General features: G+C 42.1%; 1 protein-coding gene across 2 annotated transcripts in view; it reads right to left on the reverse strand.

Moving 5' to 3' along the window:
* The window catches only part of ENOX1 (ecto-NOX disulfide-thiol exchanger 1), a 609,648-nt gene that overhangs the window by 155,254 nt on the left and 436,491 nt on the right, over window positions 1–17,903 (reverse strand). For both annotated transcript variants that reach the window (XM_012649266.1, XM_012649259.1), the window contains 4 exons: window positions 17,010–17,183; window positions 15,590–15,796; window positions 11,738–11,971; window positions 578–790 (listed from right to left, as the gene is read on the reverse strand). In XM_012649266.1, coding sequence (XP_012504720.1) covers window positions 578–790; window positions 11,738–11,971; window positions 15,590–15,796; window positions 17,010–17,183 — 828 coding nt within the window. The remainder of the gene's footprint in view (window positions 1–577; window positions 791–11,737; window positions 11,972–15,589; window positions 15,797–17,009; window positions 17,184–17,903) is intronic.

Genomic DNA, 17,903 nt, shown 5'->3' on the forward strand with positions numbered 1-17,903 from the left:
ACATAAAAAATCACTAGCACTAAGTAGTTAAGGCAATTTGCTTTCCAAATAAAGAAAGGACAAAAATCTCCACTGTGAGTTGCCCATGTTGACAGCCAAAGCTCACCTCAAATAAAAGGTCCTGAGAAGGAGTTTTTCTGACTGTACCTTCTTCCTAAACAGAGCCCAGGGAAAATGTGTTCAGGTCTGCGTTCTCCTGTCAGCACTAGGAGGACGCAGGGGTCTGTGGGGACAGCTTGCAGGTGGAGGGTGGCTGCCCCACGGGTGTGCTATGTACTCTGGCGGGTCCAGCGGGCACTGATGCACCCAGCTGCCCTGCCCTGCCCTGGTGGCCAGGCCTGGTGTTCTGAGGAAAAGCTACAGAAACGTTGCTCACCTTGAGAAGTAAGCTCTCAGGGCAGGGTCCGTGTTCCTCCAAGTTGCCACAGAACATGAAATAGGTTATGAAGTTTGCCATTCAATATGGAGTAAAATGGGAGATTATTGAACTACTTACCCCCAAATGAAAAAAATAAAATGAATAAAAAAGAAAAGGCAAAACCACAACGAAAGAGATGGCCCCGAAAATTTTACTTACATTGAGTGAGGATCCCAGTTAAGGCATTTTTAAAATTCTCCTTGGCTTCCTCCATCTCTTGCTCATGGGTGGCCTTTTCATTCATTAGCCGGCGGACGTGGCTGTTGGCCGACTGCACCATGGAATAGAACTGGTTTGCAGAACGTCGATTCACTTCCCCTCGCTCAATCCAGGAGAGCAGCACTGTGATAGCCTCTGAAAACTTGCTATCATCTGGAAATGGAAAACCACCAAGTACCAATCATGCCAAGGTGAGAAAATAGACTTTATTCTGGTTCCTCTGAAAAGACAGAGCAAGGTCTATTCTAATGGATGTAGTTTCAGAATTTGACAAATTAGCTTTCCTGAGACTGACTACCTTACCATTACTTAACTTCTCTTTTCTCATCTAACTCCATGGCACCAGAGAACCACCTAACAGGTTCACACTCTTATCTACCAACCCTGTGAGCTCAATTTTAGGAGATTTGTTCTGGGCATCCTTAGTAATAAGGTACAGCCTCATTCTTCCACCAAACCTTGATTTCTCTTTAAGATTAACTAAAAAAAAACTGTCATTAACCTATTTGGCCTCCACTTCATTTCTTTATTCTTTTATCAAAAATCTTATACTATAGGCCGGGCGTGGTGGCTCACGCCTGTAATCCTCGCTCTCTGGGAGGCCGAGGCGGGTGGATCGCTTGAGGTCAGGAGTTCGAAACCAGCCTGAGCAAGAGCGAGACCCCATCTCTACTAAAACTAGAAAGAAATTAACTGGACGACTAAAAATACATAGAAAAAATTAGCCGGGCATGGTGGCGCATGCCTATAGTCCCAGCTACTCGAGAGGCTGAGGCAGGAGGATCGCTTGAACCCAGGAGTTTGAGGTTGCTGTGAGCTAGGCTGACACCACGGCACTCTAGCCCGGGCAACACAGTGAGACTCTGTCTCAAAAAAAAAAAAAACTTATACTATAAAGTGTTACCAATTCTTGATTTATAGAAATCACTGAGTTAGTGTTAAGATGTGGAAGACATTAAATTGCTTTAAAAATGATTATAATATAAGATATTGTTTCCAAGGCAGGTAGTAGGAATAAGTCAATTCTTGTTCTACTGTAGTTCAAAACTAATTTCATTTCAGAGCTAATATAACATATTTAATTAGGCTGAAATAGAGAATGTTTCCTTGTTTTCCACAAAAGAGGACGTGTTCCCTGTGGTGGTCAGTGCTTTCTTTGTGTGGCTATTGGAAAGTCCATTTTAACCTGCTTCCAGGGGTGTGTTGGGGGGCAGGGTTAGGAAGTGGGGAACCATGTTCCACCTGTAAATAGATGATAAAGTTTATTTCAAAGAAAACAAATAGACTTGCCTATTTGGAAATGGTTACTGGAACAAACTTGTGTTGTGTGGCTTGGAGGTGGAGAAAAAGCAAGTTAGAAGGTGATTAAGTTAATTAGAACTGGAAGCTGTATGTCAGTTTTTACAACATTAATCGATCCGACTGTTGCTGAAGGCTCATTGCATATTTTCCAGGTGACTTTGCGGGGAGAAACTTTTCATTTATATTTTTCTACTACTGGAAAATGTGACTTAGGAAAAAATATCCTACGTTGTTTTACAAGTGAACTAGGTAGACTCTGAATTCTAAACATCAGCATTAAAACTAGACCGGAAGATTCAGATTCTTACCTATTCATTGACAAATTCTTAGTGCCTACTGTGTGCCAGGCACTGTCTCCTCCAGTGGAGGAATATCAGAGACATCCTTATGCATTGTCCACATATATAATAAACACATATATACTCCAGGTGAACAGACAGAGGGTGATTCATGTTTGGTGGAGGAATTTTGTTTTATTTTACTCACCACATTTTTAAAATCATCTGTTGTGTAGTTACTAGAATTTTACACATCATAAAAAGCCTTCCATTTGCAGAGTGGTTTGTAAATTTTATAGGGTGCTGTACAAATATTTTTAGGACCTTTTCTCCCAGAGGCCCCCTCCCAGACCGGGGCACAGCTCCCTCAGCGCAGTGGCTGTTTGCCCAGCAGGTGCGTCCCGGAATGAAGGCAGGACTCGCCTAGCTCAAGGTCCTGCGGAGGGTGCTCTGCTTTCTCCAGGACTGAAAGCAGCCCTTGATCAGCCAGGAGATTCCAGGCCCTTGCCTGCTGGGCAGCGGCCTTCTAGATTTGGCCATCAAAGCTTTGTTCTGAGCAAACCTGCTCCCTGGGCCCTCACACTTTAACCGGAGGAGATAACCGGCCTGGGAACGCCCTCGGAACACTCTGCCGGTGAAAGACTCGAGTTTCCTTGAAAATCTCAACCCACAGGCGCAGAGCACACTTACTCAGTATCGTAGCTGGCTCACACGATTTTGATAACTCTGGAATTTCAGTCTAAGTTCAACCCTCAGTGAACTCCAGCTACAGCGGTTTCTTATCTCATTTCATGGACGGAAGCGGCTTGTATAAGATAAAATCCATCATACAACTTAACGTTACGTTCAGCCCATGGAGAGGCCCATAATTTAGCATTATGTTTGTGAGAGGTCCACTGCGACCATTACAGGCAGAATAAATGCCACCTCCCTCCACGCTCTCTTCCTCTCTCCCTGACAACATATGTTAGGAGAATGGACCTCGCAACAGACGGCAGAAATAAACCTAACGCTCACAAGAAATTTTTTTTTCCCCTCTTAAAAGATAACAACAACATAAAAGAGAACACTGACTTCATATGCTATCTTTCTCCTTTGCTATGACTTTAGTCTCTGCATAACACAGAGAAAGAAAAATCCTGAACATTTTTGTTATGGAGCTTACGGTCATGCTGTTCATCTTTCCTTCCCTCATATGCTGATAGTTTTTCCTTCTCTTGCTCGTGGTCACTCAGTTCATAAATAAGAGTAACTTACTATCAGGAAGAACACATTTAAATTTAAAAACGTATCTTTGCTCACATGATCTGAAAACAACATTGTATTGCTCTTCACTCCTAGACCTTGAGCGTAAGTTCACCAGCAGATTATAGTTTCCAGAAAATGGAAAAAAACATCCTTAGGATTAAGCCACTGAAAATACACTATTTAAAAAGTAAGTAGCCAAGAGATTTTCTAACATTTTAACAAGTACGACTAGGCCAAATTCCATTAGCTCAAAAGAAGAATATAGTTTTGAAAACTCCCAGTTTCATCTTCATTTCTGGACTTTCTGAAACTGGCAGGCCAATGTATGATTGATGTACTGACATTCAAATTAAATTTAAAAAACATTAGTTAAGGCATGCTTGGTAACTCTAGTCAATATTTGTTGCCATGTAAGAAGTGACTTTAATTTATATTAATTAAGACTAAGCCAGTAACTCCCTCTGGAAGGCTTCGGGAGCATATTGGGAGCGGTCATTTTCAATACCCAACTGTAAATTCAATTTTGTATTCAGTGGAAAGATCACTGAGAAAGCAGAAAACAATATAAACTAATTTAAACAGGATTTAGATTGCAGCATTATTAAAGCTATTCATGTGGAAAGAAATTAACACTGCTCATAAAAATCACATCAAAGACGCACTTATAAAAATTCCAAACACTTTCTGTGAACATGCTTAGGCATAACTCTGAATGTGGGTGCAGTTTAGAAGCTAGAATGTGCAGATGTGCTTTTTCCACAGTAAGAATTGGGAAAATTGGTATATTATGGAGTGAATATGAACCATTTGCTCATTAAAAATTGCCCCGTGTTTTCTAATCAGGGTCCTCACAATGTCACACTTGGGTTACTGCAAATGTTCTTTCTCTGGTCTTCCTCTCTGATTTGCATTTTTCCCTTTCATCCGTTCCCATTCCTTTGCCATATCCCTCTTTGTTGAACACCCTGGCCTTGCCTCCTTGCATTTGCACGTGCTGTGCACCCATCCTGGGGCCCTCACACTCCTGCTCCCTGTTATTTTTCCCTTAAGATTCAGCTAAAGTGCCCTTCCATAAAGGAACCTTTTCTGCAACCCTAGGATGAATTAGGTGTCTCTTTGCTATGTTTCCACAATTCGCTCGCTACGTACCCTGCTATTAAAGCATTCACCACTCTGTACAGTAATTGTTGGTTTATGGATGTGTTTCCAGTTTTGAGGCGCTAATGTGAGAATAAAACTTCCAAAACATGTTTCAATCTTCTGGTCACTGAGTTTTTCCCTTTGTAGTTTATATTTAATTACATTCTACAGCAGATATGGATAAAGTAGCGCCCCCTTATCCAAGGTTTGCCACAGTTTCAGCTGCTCAAGGTCTCAGTTAACCATGGTCTCCTTCAGTAGGAAAATATTAAAAATTTCTGAAATAAACAACTCATAAGGTTTAAACTGTACACCATCCTGAGTAAACACGATGAAATCTCTGGCCGCCTCACTCAGTTCCACTGGGAAGTGAATCATCCCTTTGTCCGGTGTATCTACGTTGTCTATGCTATCCACCTGTGAGTCACTCAGTAGCCATCTGAATTATGGGATCGACTGTAATGGTATAGCAGGGCTTGTGTTTAAGTCACCCTTATTGGATTTAATAATGGCCCTAAAGCACAAAATTAGTGGTACTGGCAATTTGGATATGCCAAAGAAAAGCCATAAAGTGTTTCCTTTAAGGAAAAAGGTTAAAGTTCTAGACTTAATGAAGAAAACAAATTACATTCTGAGGTTGCTAAAATCTAGGGTAAGAATGAGTCTTTTACCTAGTCTATATACCTTGTATATGCAGGGTTCAGTACTATCCACAGTTTCAGGAATCCATTGGGGGTCTTGGAATGTATCCCCCCAGGATAAGGGGGAATTAGTATATTTCTGATAGATATGTAGTGATTAGTACTGGAAAGCTACAAATTCTAGGGTTAAAAGTTGGGAAGCTTCATAGTTGATAATAAACATTTAAATTTCATGTTAAAGAGCAATTTCACATATGCCATTGTCTACCAGAGATAAATGTTCCATAACAATTAAGGTGGATGATCCTTTCATATTTTAGGCCTCTGAGGTCCTTATCACTGGCAATGGAAGTTAAGAGTGATGTCAGATAATCCCACAGAAGCAGAGCCTTCTGCAGTAAGGCACTAACCAGTTTATCAAGTAACTCAGAAATCTTTTTAAAAGCATGTTTGATGCTGGGATGGCAAGAACCATTGTTCAGCTTTGTGAGGAATAAATAATATTATATGATTACCTATCATCTCTCAGTGTCACCACCTGAATCCATGCCCACCTCTTCCATATCTGGTTATTTCAGACTTTGTCAACCTTCCTCCCTCTTGCCTGTGTGTGTTAGCACCTGGCACACAGTGGGCATTAAAAAATTGCATATAGGAGAAAACTTTGCTATTCAAAGACCACATGCATGAGCAGCATTAGGAAGCTTGTTATCATTAAAATGCAGATCAGCCTTTCTCTTACTTCCTGACTGGGAATCAGCATCTTACCCCAGGTGATTTATATAGGCATATTCAAGTTTGAGAAGCCCTGGAGAGAAAGGACTCAATGAAAGCCAAGTAGGTTAGGAGCTAATCAGAGTTCAGAGACAATGAAAACCTCAAATGGAAAGTAGCAGCTGAGATAGTGGAGAATATTGAAAGGATCCGACGTGATTCTTAGGAGTTTTGTGAGTCCCTGTCTCTAAACTCCCTACTCCCAATTAAAGAATAGCTGTCACCCCTCCCCAGGAAAAACAAAAGCATCCAAGAATTGAGAAGGGACATAGAGATCACTGCAGATCCTTTCAATGGAACGCTGGGCATGAGCTAGAACCACCCCTCCCAATTATCTCATTCTATAGGGGTGGGAAACATTATTTTTGACTAGGTTTTGATTAGTCAAGTGTCTTTGATGAGCCTGCTTTACAACTCTGTAGGAAAAGAACATAAATTGTGGAAAATACTGATAACAATACAAATAATTCCTCTCTGTAACAGGGCAAATGAATTTGTCTTCAGTGGAAAATTTAAATCCTTATAAGGCAAATTTTCCTTTGAACCAATTTTAACATCCTACTGGTTTCCTCACTAATCAATGAGTTAAATAAAATCACTGGCACATGTCATGTTCGTTTTATATACGTAAGACAGTCATGATTTTATTGCCACTGGATCCTTTAGCAACAATTGAACTGCAAACTCCTCGAAGGCAAGGCCCATGTTACAGTCACATTTGAAACTCTAGGGTGTGGCACAGCGTGGTAGGCACTTGGTGGATTTCAGTCAAACTGCTATGAAGATAATGATGGGAGGAGCCAAAGTGGTAAGTAGTTCTCTCCTCCCTCTTTGTGTGTATAGGGAGCTCCCCGCCTGACTTTCAGAACAATAGATAGGATAAAAGCCAGGCCATGAACACTGAACATGAAACTTAGGTGGGCTGTAGTACCCTTATTTATGGCTGGGTCTACAAAGGAACAACAGGAGGGAAGATTCCATGATTCAATAGAAAAAACAAAAGAAGACATTCTACTTTTCTTTCCAAAGAAATGGAAACACACAATAAATGATGTGTCTATACAGCTATCACTGATTTCTGCCTCTGATGATAGCTGGAAATTGCTGAAATTGCTCCCAGGGTACAGTCCCATATTGATCTAAGCAGATTTGGAATTCCAGGGTGGTCAAAGCAGTGCTGCTACCATATTCCCCAAATTTCACTATATGTCCTTAAACAAGTCTCCATTTTCTGGCTGCTCAGTTAACCACACATCAATTAACCAAATCACAGATGGCATAAAAGGCTATACGAATGGTTAGTGCTCTCCTATACCCAACCCACACATACACATAATCTCCCCAGCTATTTAGTATCTGTAAAAATGAGAAAATTAAGGGGTGGGGGTCATATGAAAATGCACTGATTATTCCTGCTTCAAGGTCAAGCAAAATGTTTCTACATAAAATGGCCTATCTTGCCTCTATGAAGGTCAATAACGCCTAAGGAAGTAATTCTCAAACAGGCTCCTGTGTTTCATATTTCTCTTACCCTAAGAAAGAAGCCTGGCTTTCAGCTAATGGAATGTCCACTTGGCTCATAACTTATTGATTTTTACTTTCACGGAACCATAAATATTGACAACCACGTAAGCAAAATGCCGGTACCACTTTTGCCCCTTCCTCCCTCTGGCAGGCTGACGCTGGGCCATTCTATATGCAAATGAGAGTCTAGTCCTCTGGAAACTATGAACGCTGATCCCAGGAGGACTGTATTCTTGATGACACGTCAGGGAATCCCAAGGGCACTGCTTGCAAAGCTTTGTCAGAATTTCACCTGATGTAGAGAGAAACTCTTCATTTCATCACATAATGAAAGATTATGTGAGGCTTTCCAAAGGGGGAAAAAGTACACAAAAACTTTTAAATGCTCTTGCCAAGAGAAATCCCCAGTGAATTAGGATATAATGCTTCCTCACTGTCTAATCAATCTCTTCCTTCCACTGTCCAAAACACAGGGTTCCTCCAGGGGTGGATGGTCTGTGTTAGACACACTGAAATTCATTATCTCATCTGCCTGGTGCCACTGTTTCCAATAAATTGTAATTATAGTGTTATTGAGCTCCTTCTCACTTTCTCTAAGCCATGCTATAAACTTTAGGTCTCTGAGCAGTTACTTCCCAGTCAGTCTTCATTAAATTGGATTGTCTCAGAACAATGTCTATTTAACCAGCAGGGTGTCCACTAATTTTCTTTTTTAGAATTGGTAGTAATGTAATAGACACCGGGTGACTCCGTGCCTCAGACACCACACAGACACGACTCAGTGTTTCCTGTGACTTCAGAAGGTCAAGTAGCCAATGAATGAGGTAACCTGGTCCCTGGAGATCCTCCCTCTCTCACCCCAGCACTGCCCAGCTGGCTTGGCTATCTCCTACAGTGCAAAGTGGGATAATTATATATATTATAAGAGGGCACTATTATAAGTGGCAGATGCAAAGTGTTATTGCCTCTATCACTCAAGAAATCTAAACTCTGTGAGGCAGGGGCTTGTATAATGTTTTCTTTTCACCTAGAAAAGGGCCAGGCATGGCCCTTTTAAGGGCCATGAATGGTGAAATGCTCAACAAATACTTCTTGAATAATTAGAATGATTGCTGAACACACATCACTTCCTTACACTTCTGGTCATGCCCGGTAGCTCTACTGGTCAGAAATACAACATGCTCATAGATCCAAACAGCTGAAGAAGAGAAAAAAGAATTAAAATATGGAGCATCTACTACGTACATAGTTTTAGCACTAGACAGGACACAGAGAGAGCCTTATAAGTCATAATAAGGAGTTAGTTTGTATAGATTTTGCTGAATAAAGCTGATTTTCAAAGAGAAAATAAGAATAAACAAATACGATACAAAATAGGGAAAAAGTATCTGTAATAAACCTAAGATAGCAAGATTTCTCAGGGGAGAAAAAAAAAGCAAATTCAATTAGGCATTTTCAGGTTGCATTTCCATTTCCTTCCTGACACTGATTTCTTTACCTCGGTCTTCACTGTATTTTATATCCCCACATCAATGAAATCATCTTCTGCAAAACAGTTTCCTTGGCTCCTCCTGGCTGGCTTTGCGGCATTGTAAGGAGCATGGAGTGGATTTCCTCTCCGAGGCAGCCAATTTCCTAAGCAATTAAATGCTGTTTATATTCCAAACTCTGTGCTTGAGTTGAAATTGTCAAGCTTGATATTACCTGACTCTTGCCTAAGATGTATCCCCAGCTAGTTCATTCTACTGTAACAGCCATCTATTAAAATTTCCAATCTGTTCTTTCCTCAAGGGATCACACAGTACTTGGCAAAGATACAGCCTCTGAATTCTGCAAATTATACTCATCTATATAAATATATATTTTTGAAATGGCAAGGCTTGCAAATTACTTTACCAAATTGACATCCCAATCTGCTATCCTTTAAAAGGAGAAGCAAATGCCACGTACCTCATACGTGCATAGATACTTCCGTGCTGTTTTCTTAAAAATAACATCATGTAGAAATTAAACTTTGATGAAATTCCTCCATGAGGTTACCGAATCAAGGTGCTAGCTTTTGTTTGTCCACTACTAGGAGTGGACGAACTAGTGCAGTTTAGTCTAGGTAGATCATAATCTGATACTATGGCATGCAGTGGATATTGAAGTTATTTGTTCCAACGAATATTCCTGATTGAGAACGTGGTCCTATCTCATTTTGACCACTCCTTGTGGTTTCTAGGCTGAATGGAAAAGTGAGATGATGTCTGTATCTGCATTGCATATACTTTTTATTAAAGGGATAGCCATGGCTTGTACATTTATGTCTATAAGATGTGCCTTTTCAGGGCACCAGAAGACACAACAAGAGCATCAGCAAGTAACTCCTTGGTTACAATGGGGCATTTCAGTGGCAATTGTAGCTTTTTATGGATTCCCAGCTCCAGACAGGGAATGATGGTTGGAAGCACAGACCTTTTTTTTTTTTTTTAAAGCACAGAATGTCAATTTCCTAGCTTCCTAAAATAGGTGTTGGGCAGCTTTTCATACATTTCCTGTAGTGAAAACATCCAATCCACTTTACACCCTGCCAGCAATATACCAGCTATTCTCTAAAACAGAGGTCCTCAACCTTTTTGGCACCAGGGACTGGTTTCGTGGAAGACAATTTTTCCACGGAGGGGGGTGAGGTGGTGGTTACAGGATGATTCAAGTGCATTATATTTATTGGGCCGTCAAACCTCTCTGCTGATGGTAATCTGTATTTGCAGCCACTCCCCAGCACCAGCATCACCACCTCAGCTCCACCTCAGGCATTAGATTCTCATAAGGAGCGCACAACCTACATCCCTTGCATGCGCAGTTTACAGTAGGGTTCGCACTCCCACAAGAATCTAATGCTGCTGCTGATCTGACAGGAGGCGGAGCTCAGGCGGTGATGTGAGTGATGGGGAGCGCCTGCATATACAGATGAAGCTTCACTCTCTTGCCTGCTGTTCACCTCCTGCTTTGTGGCCCAGTTCCTAGCAGGTCACAGATTGGTACTGGTCACTGGTCCAGAGGTTGGGGACCACAGCTCTAAAACACTCAAAGGACCAGTCACATTCCTCCTCTCATCAGAAATCTGTAATGGCTTCTCCATTGCTTATGGAACGAAATCCAAATCCAGCAACAGCCTTCAGGGCTCTGCTATCTAGTCTAGACGGCCCTTCCAGCTTTACCTTGCTCTATAAATGCAGCTCCTGTGCCTAGTTCCTCTCTGCTTCCGTAGGGCTCCAGCCTCTGACTAGACAGCCTTTATACCCCTTGTTTATCCTGCAAAGTTCACATTTTGCCTCCTCTGTAAAGACTTTCTTGACACCTTCATCAATATTATTCATATGTTCCCCCGAGTTCCCAAAGCAGGTTGCACATTCTGCAGTTGACAACCATGCCAATGGCTTTGTATTACAGTTAATTATTTGCAGACACCTACATGTGGCCAGCAACTGTGACTTATGTTCTCTCATCAAATCCTGAAAGCGCCCAACGACCCGAGGGGGGTCTGACCATCATTTGCCTGTAAAATGCCCAGATGTGGCTAGGCTCACACAACGCTAGTCAGTAACAGAACCGAATTAACACACACAAGATATTCTAACTTCAAAATCTGGCCTCTTCCCAATCATCACTGTAGTTCACTGGTTACTAAGCTTTTCTATGTCTGTCTCCCACAGCACCAAACACCAGAGAGGGGCTCAGCGCTCTGAAGACAGGGATCCTGTTCTTCATCTCTCTTCTATCCTCCGTGGACCCTAGCACCGTGTGTGAAATGCCTTAAGGCAGCTTTAAGAGTCTGGTATATGTGCAAACTCTTCACCGAGCTGGAGGACCCCTAGGAACGGCCCCGCCCACAGGCGTGGACGCCAGCCGGGCTGATTAGATATTGGGTCTGAAGACAATAGCCTGCTCTGGAGTTTAATGCCCCGACCCTTCTGCGCCCTGATTCAGTGCGTTTCGTTGAGTGGCTGCACACACACATTCACAGAGAGCAGGTGAGAGCGCCGGAAAGGGGCAGGCCCCAGTCCCAAGCAGGATGATGAAGCCCAGGTGTCTGCAGCTTCCAGGGGACGCCCGCTCTCGTGCAATCATCAGGCGAAGGGGCAGAAGAAGCAGGGCTTCTGCATTTGGGGATCACTGCTTTTCTCTTTTAGCAGGCAACGGCCTCATACCTTTCAGCTTTTCGGCCAGCAGGGCGGCTTCGTGCTCCGAGTAGTGCATGATGGCCGGCGGGGAGGGGGGCCGCAGCCGGTCCTCCTCCAGCTTGCGCCGGTGCCGCTCCTCGCGGGCGCGCATCCTCTGCTTGCATTCCCACTCGTAGAAGTCGTCCCTGGCCTGGGCAAAGTCCACGTGAAGGCGGCCCGAATCCTTTTTGTCCGTGCTGGACCCTAATCGCATCCTGTAACCTGAAACCAACGGAAAGTCTGGTCACGTCCAGTGGCCACACATTTAGACAAACACTAACTTATTTATTTCTTTGCCCTCCCTAGGGACATCTCTCTTATAGGAGGTGGGAAGCAGTTATCCTCCCCAGCAATCCTGAAGCTCTGCAAAGTTAAGCCTATTACAGATTTGGGGTGAAACACACTTCTGGGAAGTGTCTCAGAAGGTCGCTTACCCATTTTCCAAACCAGTGTTCCCAACAGAGGATGAGCTCAAGAACTGGGGACTTGTCATGATAACTCTTTCTTCCCTCTGGCTCCCAGGAAGCTCAGAAACAGACTTGGCATGTATCATTTTTTTTCCCCTACCTTTTTATGGCTTTGATTCTATATTTTCAATTTACTGTAACTCTATTGCATAGGTGGAGTATGAGTAAATAAAGAGCATCTATGATATTTATAAAGATCTACAAAGTAAATTCCAGAACACCTCACTCACAGGCTTTTGCTTAATTCCCCCACAAAATGCTGCTGCTCAATTCTCTCTACGCAGCTGCAAAAGCCACAATTATCAAGGCAATTTTGCAGTGCTGTTTTATTTCCACTTATCCTCTGGGGCACGCAGGAGAATATTTTACCTTCAATCAGGTCTCACTGCTGCCTTCCTCATAGCCCTGCAGCACCTCATCTGGCATGCAGCACCACACAAATTGTTCACTAAATCTTTGGAGGCCACGGGAGCCCTGTGCAAGAGCCCAGAGCTACACACACACACACACACACACACACACACAATGGGCCTGGAAATCTTTGGGGGATTTGCTGTGAGCTACCCAGCTTATAAAGATTATGAGCAGAAACGTGATCTGAGCAATCAACACAAACAGAACTGCAGCTAGCTCGCCAGCCTAACTTCAAATGAAGAAGAGTTGACTTTGAGGTTGCTCTTCAGTTTGGGGTACTCAGATTTTCAGAACATAAATTCAGGTCCCAGCAGGCACACTACTGCTGGGGGCTGCCACAGGAGAGAGCAAAATAAGCACTTTTGCAGTGCAGGGGCTTTGCAAATGAGATGCAGCTGGCGATGCTAGGCTGTACCCTGCTGATGTTCAAGATCTCATGGTAGATTTCAATGGATTGTTTTAGCATTTGGGGTTAAAAGTCAGCTGAAAATCCCTGGAGAGGCTGGCTTCTCCCCAGGAGGCCATTTCACACCTTTGGAAGTTACAAATAAGATAGAGATCTCACATCTGATTCCTGTGATGCCACTGAACCCTTCTCACTCCTAGATTTTCCACAGCGTTATCTAAAAATGGGAAGACATAACAATACCAACCAAAACCAGAAGCATCTGATCACAGATGTGCAGAATTAATGCTAAAGCAAAATGTATCTTGGTCATGGGCCGTGGAAACTTAACAAGTCAGCAGGCCACAGTGATACATACATAACAGCTGAGCAGGCAGGACCGCCTAAGACTGGCCAGCTGTCCTGACTGGCTGAGCAACTTTTCTCTGTTCATGTCCAGAGAATAACTTTTTAAACATTTCTGGCTCCAGAAACACCCTCACTTTCAGTGAAATATCACCATTAAAAGAGACCCTGATGAGGCCGAGTCTAAAATTAGCTTGGCCTTCCAATGTGAATGCGGTTCTAAAATTAGACAGGCCCTCCAGCTGGGCTTGGGCTTGCTGAAGCCTGCACACAGAGGGGCAGCTCTACTTCCTTCCTGCCCTTCCAATTAATCAGCCTTTCACAACTTCCCAGGACAGATGCCACAGCCTCCCCAGGGTGATGAGGCCCTGGGAGGCTCCTCTGCACTTAGGCAGGGAGGCTGGAGGTGAGGCCCTGCTGTCTTCTCCTGCCCCAAAGGGGCAGACCAAGGAGCAACCAGGGGTTTGCTGAGAGAAACAGGACCAGTGCCCAGTCTGGAAAAAGCATAAAAAATCAAGGAACACCTTTTGTATGCCTAAATTTGGGACTGTTCATCTTCTGAATTGTTCTAAACATTGTATTCCACTGATGTGGAAAAAGACTTTTGATCTACTCTAACCCTCTTGTTTAATCAGGTGGGGTAAAGTAACACAGTTGACCCTTGAACAACAGGGTTTTCAACTGCATGGATCTACTTATTAGGCAGATTTTTTTTTCAACTGAACGTAGGTCAAAAATAGAGTATTCAAAGGACACGAAACCCGCATATAGGAAGGGCCCACTTTTTCTTTAGTTCCACAGGGTGACTGAGGGACTTCAGTATGTGTGGGTTTTGGAATACGCAGGGGTCCTGGAACCAGCCCCCGAGTACACCACGGGATGACTAGTTTTACTGGTACGGCTATAATTAGAACCCAGGTTCCCAGGGCAGAGTTCCTGAGAAGGAATCAGTCCTTCTTTATCATCATCAGGATATGCATTAAAAACAACAATTTACTGAATGATTTCTATGTTGCAGGTGCCCTGCTAAGCACTCACTACCCATTATTTGATTTATTCCTCCTCACGATCCTAGGAGGTTGTACTGTTACTATCTCTATTTTGCAGATGAGAAAACGGAGGTTCAGAGAGAGATTATCTAGGCCAAGGCATGTGAAACCCAGTGCCATGTACGGAGCAGAATCCCCACTTGTCTGATAGCTGTTTGTGTGTTTCAAATGTCTTTATTCTAAGCTTTGACTTCTATCTCCATTTTGAAATGCTTTTAGATGTTTTTTTCACTTCGTAAGGTTTTATTGGAACAGGTTGTGAAGGTCTCCACATCACTAACTAGCTCAGGAAGTCTCTTCAGTATTGGAATGACTTCAAGTCTTCCGCGGTTTGCACAGAATTTCATGGCAATAGAGGTTGACTACAGAAAATAAGTAAAACCTAGCAGTAATGTTGAGCTGTTTGGTTTTTTTTTTCCCTGTTGTTTTCCCACCTTCCCGCATTAGCTTTGCCTCAGGAATAGGGAGGTGAAATGCAGAACGAGAGACTGAAAGATGTATGTGGACAGTGTGAGGGAATGGCAATGAGTTGAATCTAAAAATAGGTTCTTGTGAAGCCACCCTGTAATTCTTAGATTTGGCAAAGTCCATGTGGAGAGACTCCATTCACTTGGTCCAACACCTGCAGAGTGGAAGGCAGCATTAGACCTAACTTAAATATCTCTAAAACTGGCACCAAAGAACAAGGCTTAAAGATCCAGGCATTACAATGTTGAGCCTTAGCCTAGGGTCCATGAACTATTTTTCTGCAAGGAACTGGTCTTGCTTTGGTACCCTGGTGTCTACAAAGTGAATCCACTTCTGAAAAACTGAAATTATTCTAAGAGAGTACTTTACTCCCCCAGAGGATTGCATCCAATAATATAATGGTCCTTAGTGCTCATAATATTGCTTTTCATCTAATAAGCACTTGAGAACATTAATTAGAAACTTGATGGAATTCCTAAAGACTGGATGGTGGGAAATCGCTCCTGAAGTAGGTACACGCGCGGACTTAACAGAGAGCTTCTGGCAGCCAAGGAGAAAGGCAGAATTCCCCCTTTTCTAGCCCCAAACTATGGGGACTTTATTGTGCATTAAGGCCAAAGGGAATAAGCTCCTATTAACATCACAAAACATACGAAAATGCCTGGAAAACTCCTGATGTAATGCAAAGTACCAGAAAGGTAAATGGCTTTATCAACCATGAATTCCTCGGCAAAGCGAATGTGACAGAAATTCTTCTTGCTTTTCCGAATTGCGGTAATATCACCACACTGCTCAAAGACTTCTTGAATAATTTCCTCGGTAGCATTTTCTGGTAATCCTCCGACAAACACAGTCTTACACCCAGGAGGTCGTTCTCTTGTGGAAGGAGGTGGAAGATCTGATAATCACAACAAAACAGAGTTTTTGTCTTTTATTTATTTGCTCTCTTTTTCTGGTTCTCCCAGCAAGAGTAAAGCTTACAGAGTCACTTTCTGCAGACTGAGTAATGGTAAATTTCTATACCAACTTACATTTATCCCCGGCTGTCTTGTTTCTAAGTTGTTCTCCCCTCCCCCTCCCAACCTTTACTTTCCGTGTTGGTTTCTACACGGAGTGGCTATGCTTGTCCGTGAACAAAGATAAAGCACATGTTAGCATAATTTCATTTCTCCTTTATAATACAGAAGCCAAGAAAATGGAGGGGGAAAAACGTCCCAAAGCACAAAACATGATGAAATGACAACATGATGAAAAACCTCGGCTTGTTATCTGCTTTGTCTTGTTACCAGATAAAGAAGCAACAAAGCAGAACATAGGAAGCACAACCTAAAAAAGCACACACAATACTTACTTGGCTGCGAAACACCGTGCCTGAAGAAAACGCTTTGTTATTATTCACATTTAAATGAGCAAACTATTAAATTTTGGGGAGGATGTATAAAAAGATAAAATGTACACTGTCACGACATTTTACCTAGTTTATATGTAGATTACCAAAGCAATCTCCTGAAAAGTCCATTTGAAAAAGGCAATGCTGATTAATAGGAATAAAAAAAAAATCAGAGCTATTTAAGCCCATAAATGTACTATCTGAGCCTAAATTAAAAAAAAAAAAATTCTGGCCCATTTACTTCATCAAATGTATGCTTCCTTCAAGCAAATTCAATTTGGTCCAGAAACTCTGAGATGCGAAGTTTCCCCCTATCCCCCAAATCGCTAACTGCCAAATTAATTCAATTTTCCATCTAGCAAAAACACATTTCAGAGTTCTTCTCCCACATTTGTGAAGATGGATGGAAGTGCTCACATATTTCACACTATGTTCTCCAGCAAATGCTAGACGTCATTGCATGCAAAAAGATTCCTAACACTGGCTATATATACCCAAAACCCACGTTCTGGCTTCATAGTGTCCATTTAGCTTCTGGACAGACACATGGTCACATCCCTGTATATTTGTTTTAATCTAGAGACAAAGGCCTTGTGTAGAACAGACCCCACTCCGTGCAGCTAGAGGTGAGTCACATCTGGAAATGAATGCAATGCTACTTAAAGTTTAAAAGAAAGAAATTTCAAATAATGAGCAAATATTTCTCATGGGTGTTACTTACTTGGATTTTGAGGAAAAAGAGTACAACTTTTGCAGTGGATTATTTCTTTGACGACAGCCACTTCTGTTGGCGGTGGGGGAGGTACCAGCCCTAGGCCTGGTATCATTGGGTTAATGGGGGTGATTCCAGTCATCATGTTGAGGCTTGGATCAAAGCCTGGGACACAGATTGAGTCTGTAAAGTACACAAGATAACATTTTGACTGGAGAATCTTATATCCATTTTTGTTGTTGTTGTCATTTTCCTACAAAGATTATTTGACTTTGTATTTTTTTTAGGAATTTCTCCTGGCATAAGATGTAGCCTTTTATAAAGCTACTCCAGAAGGGTAAAGAGACAACACAGAAAAAGATGAACCTAAAACTACATGTAAAGGAAATTATATTACTTAAAATATTAACATGGCAGAACAGAACACAGCATAGTAAAGTGTAAAATCATGCAACATGAAGCTTCACTATTACCATGAATACAATTTTCTTCTTCTTAACATTAGTGCACTGTTTACATTGCCTTATGACCCAGAATGTGGGAAGAATATCATTTAACACTGAAGTACCCTATGAATCTAATTGTCAACCTGGTTTTATCAGAAAAGCCTTTTTACCCAAGTGACCTAGATTTAGGAAAGTTCAATTTATTTGTGCATATTTTATAATGATGCATTCAGGTCCCACCTAACCTATTTCCCCCAGGAAGAAAAAAAAAAACAGAGTGATTATAATTACTACGGCTGGGTTGGATACATGCAGGCATAAAATTAGCTATAGACATTTCTGGATTCTATTGGACAATCACAATTTCTTCCTGTAATTCAATCAACAAGTAATTGATCCATTCTTCTGAAATCTTTCTGCCCTATATTTAAAACAAACAAACAAACAAACATGAAAA

This window comes from Propithecus coquereli, unplaced genomic scaffold (genome assembly GCF_000956105.1).
Source record: "Propithecus coquereli isolate 6110/MARCELLA unplaced genomic scaffold, Pcoq_1.0 Scaffold11, whole genome shotgun sequence".
In the NCBI taxonomy this organism is placed as follows: Eukaryota; Metazoa; Chordata; class Mammalia; order Primates; family Indriidae; genus Propithecus; species Propithecus coquereli.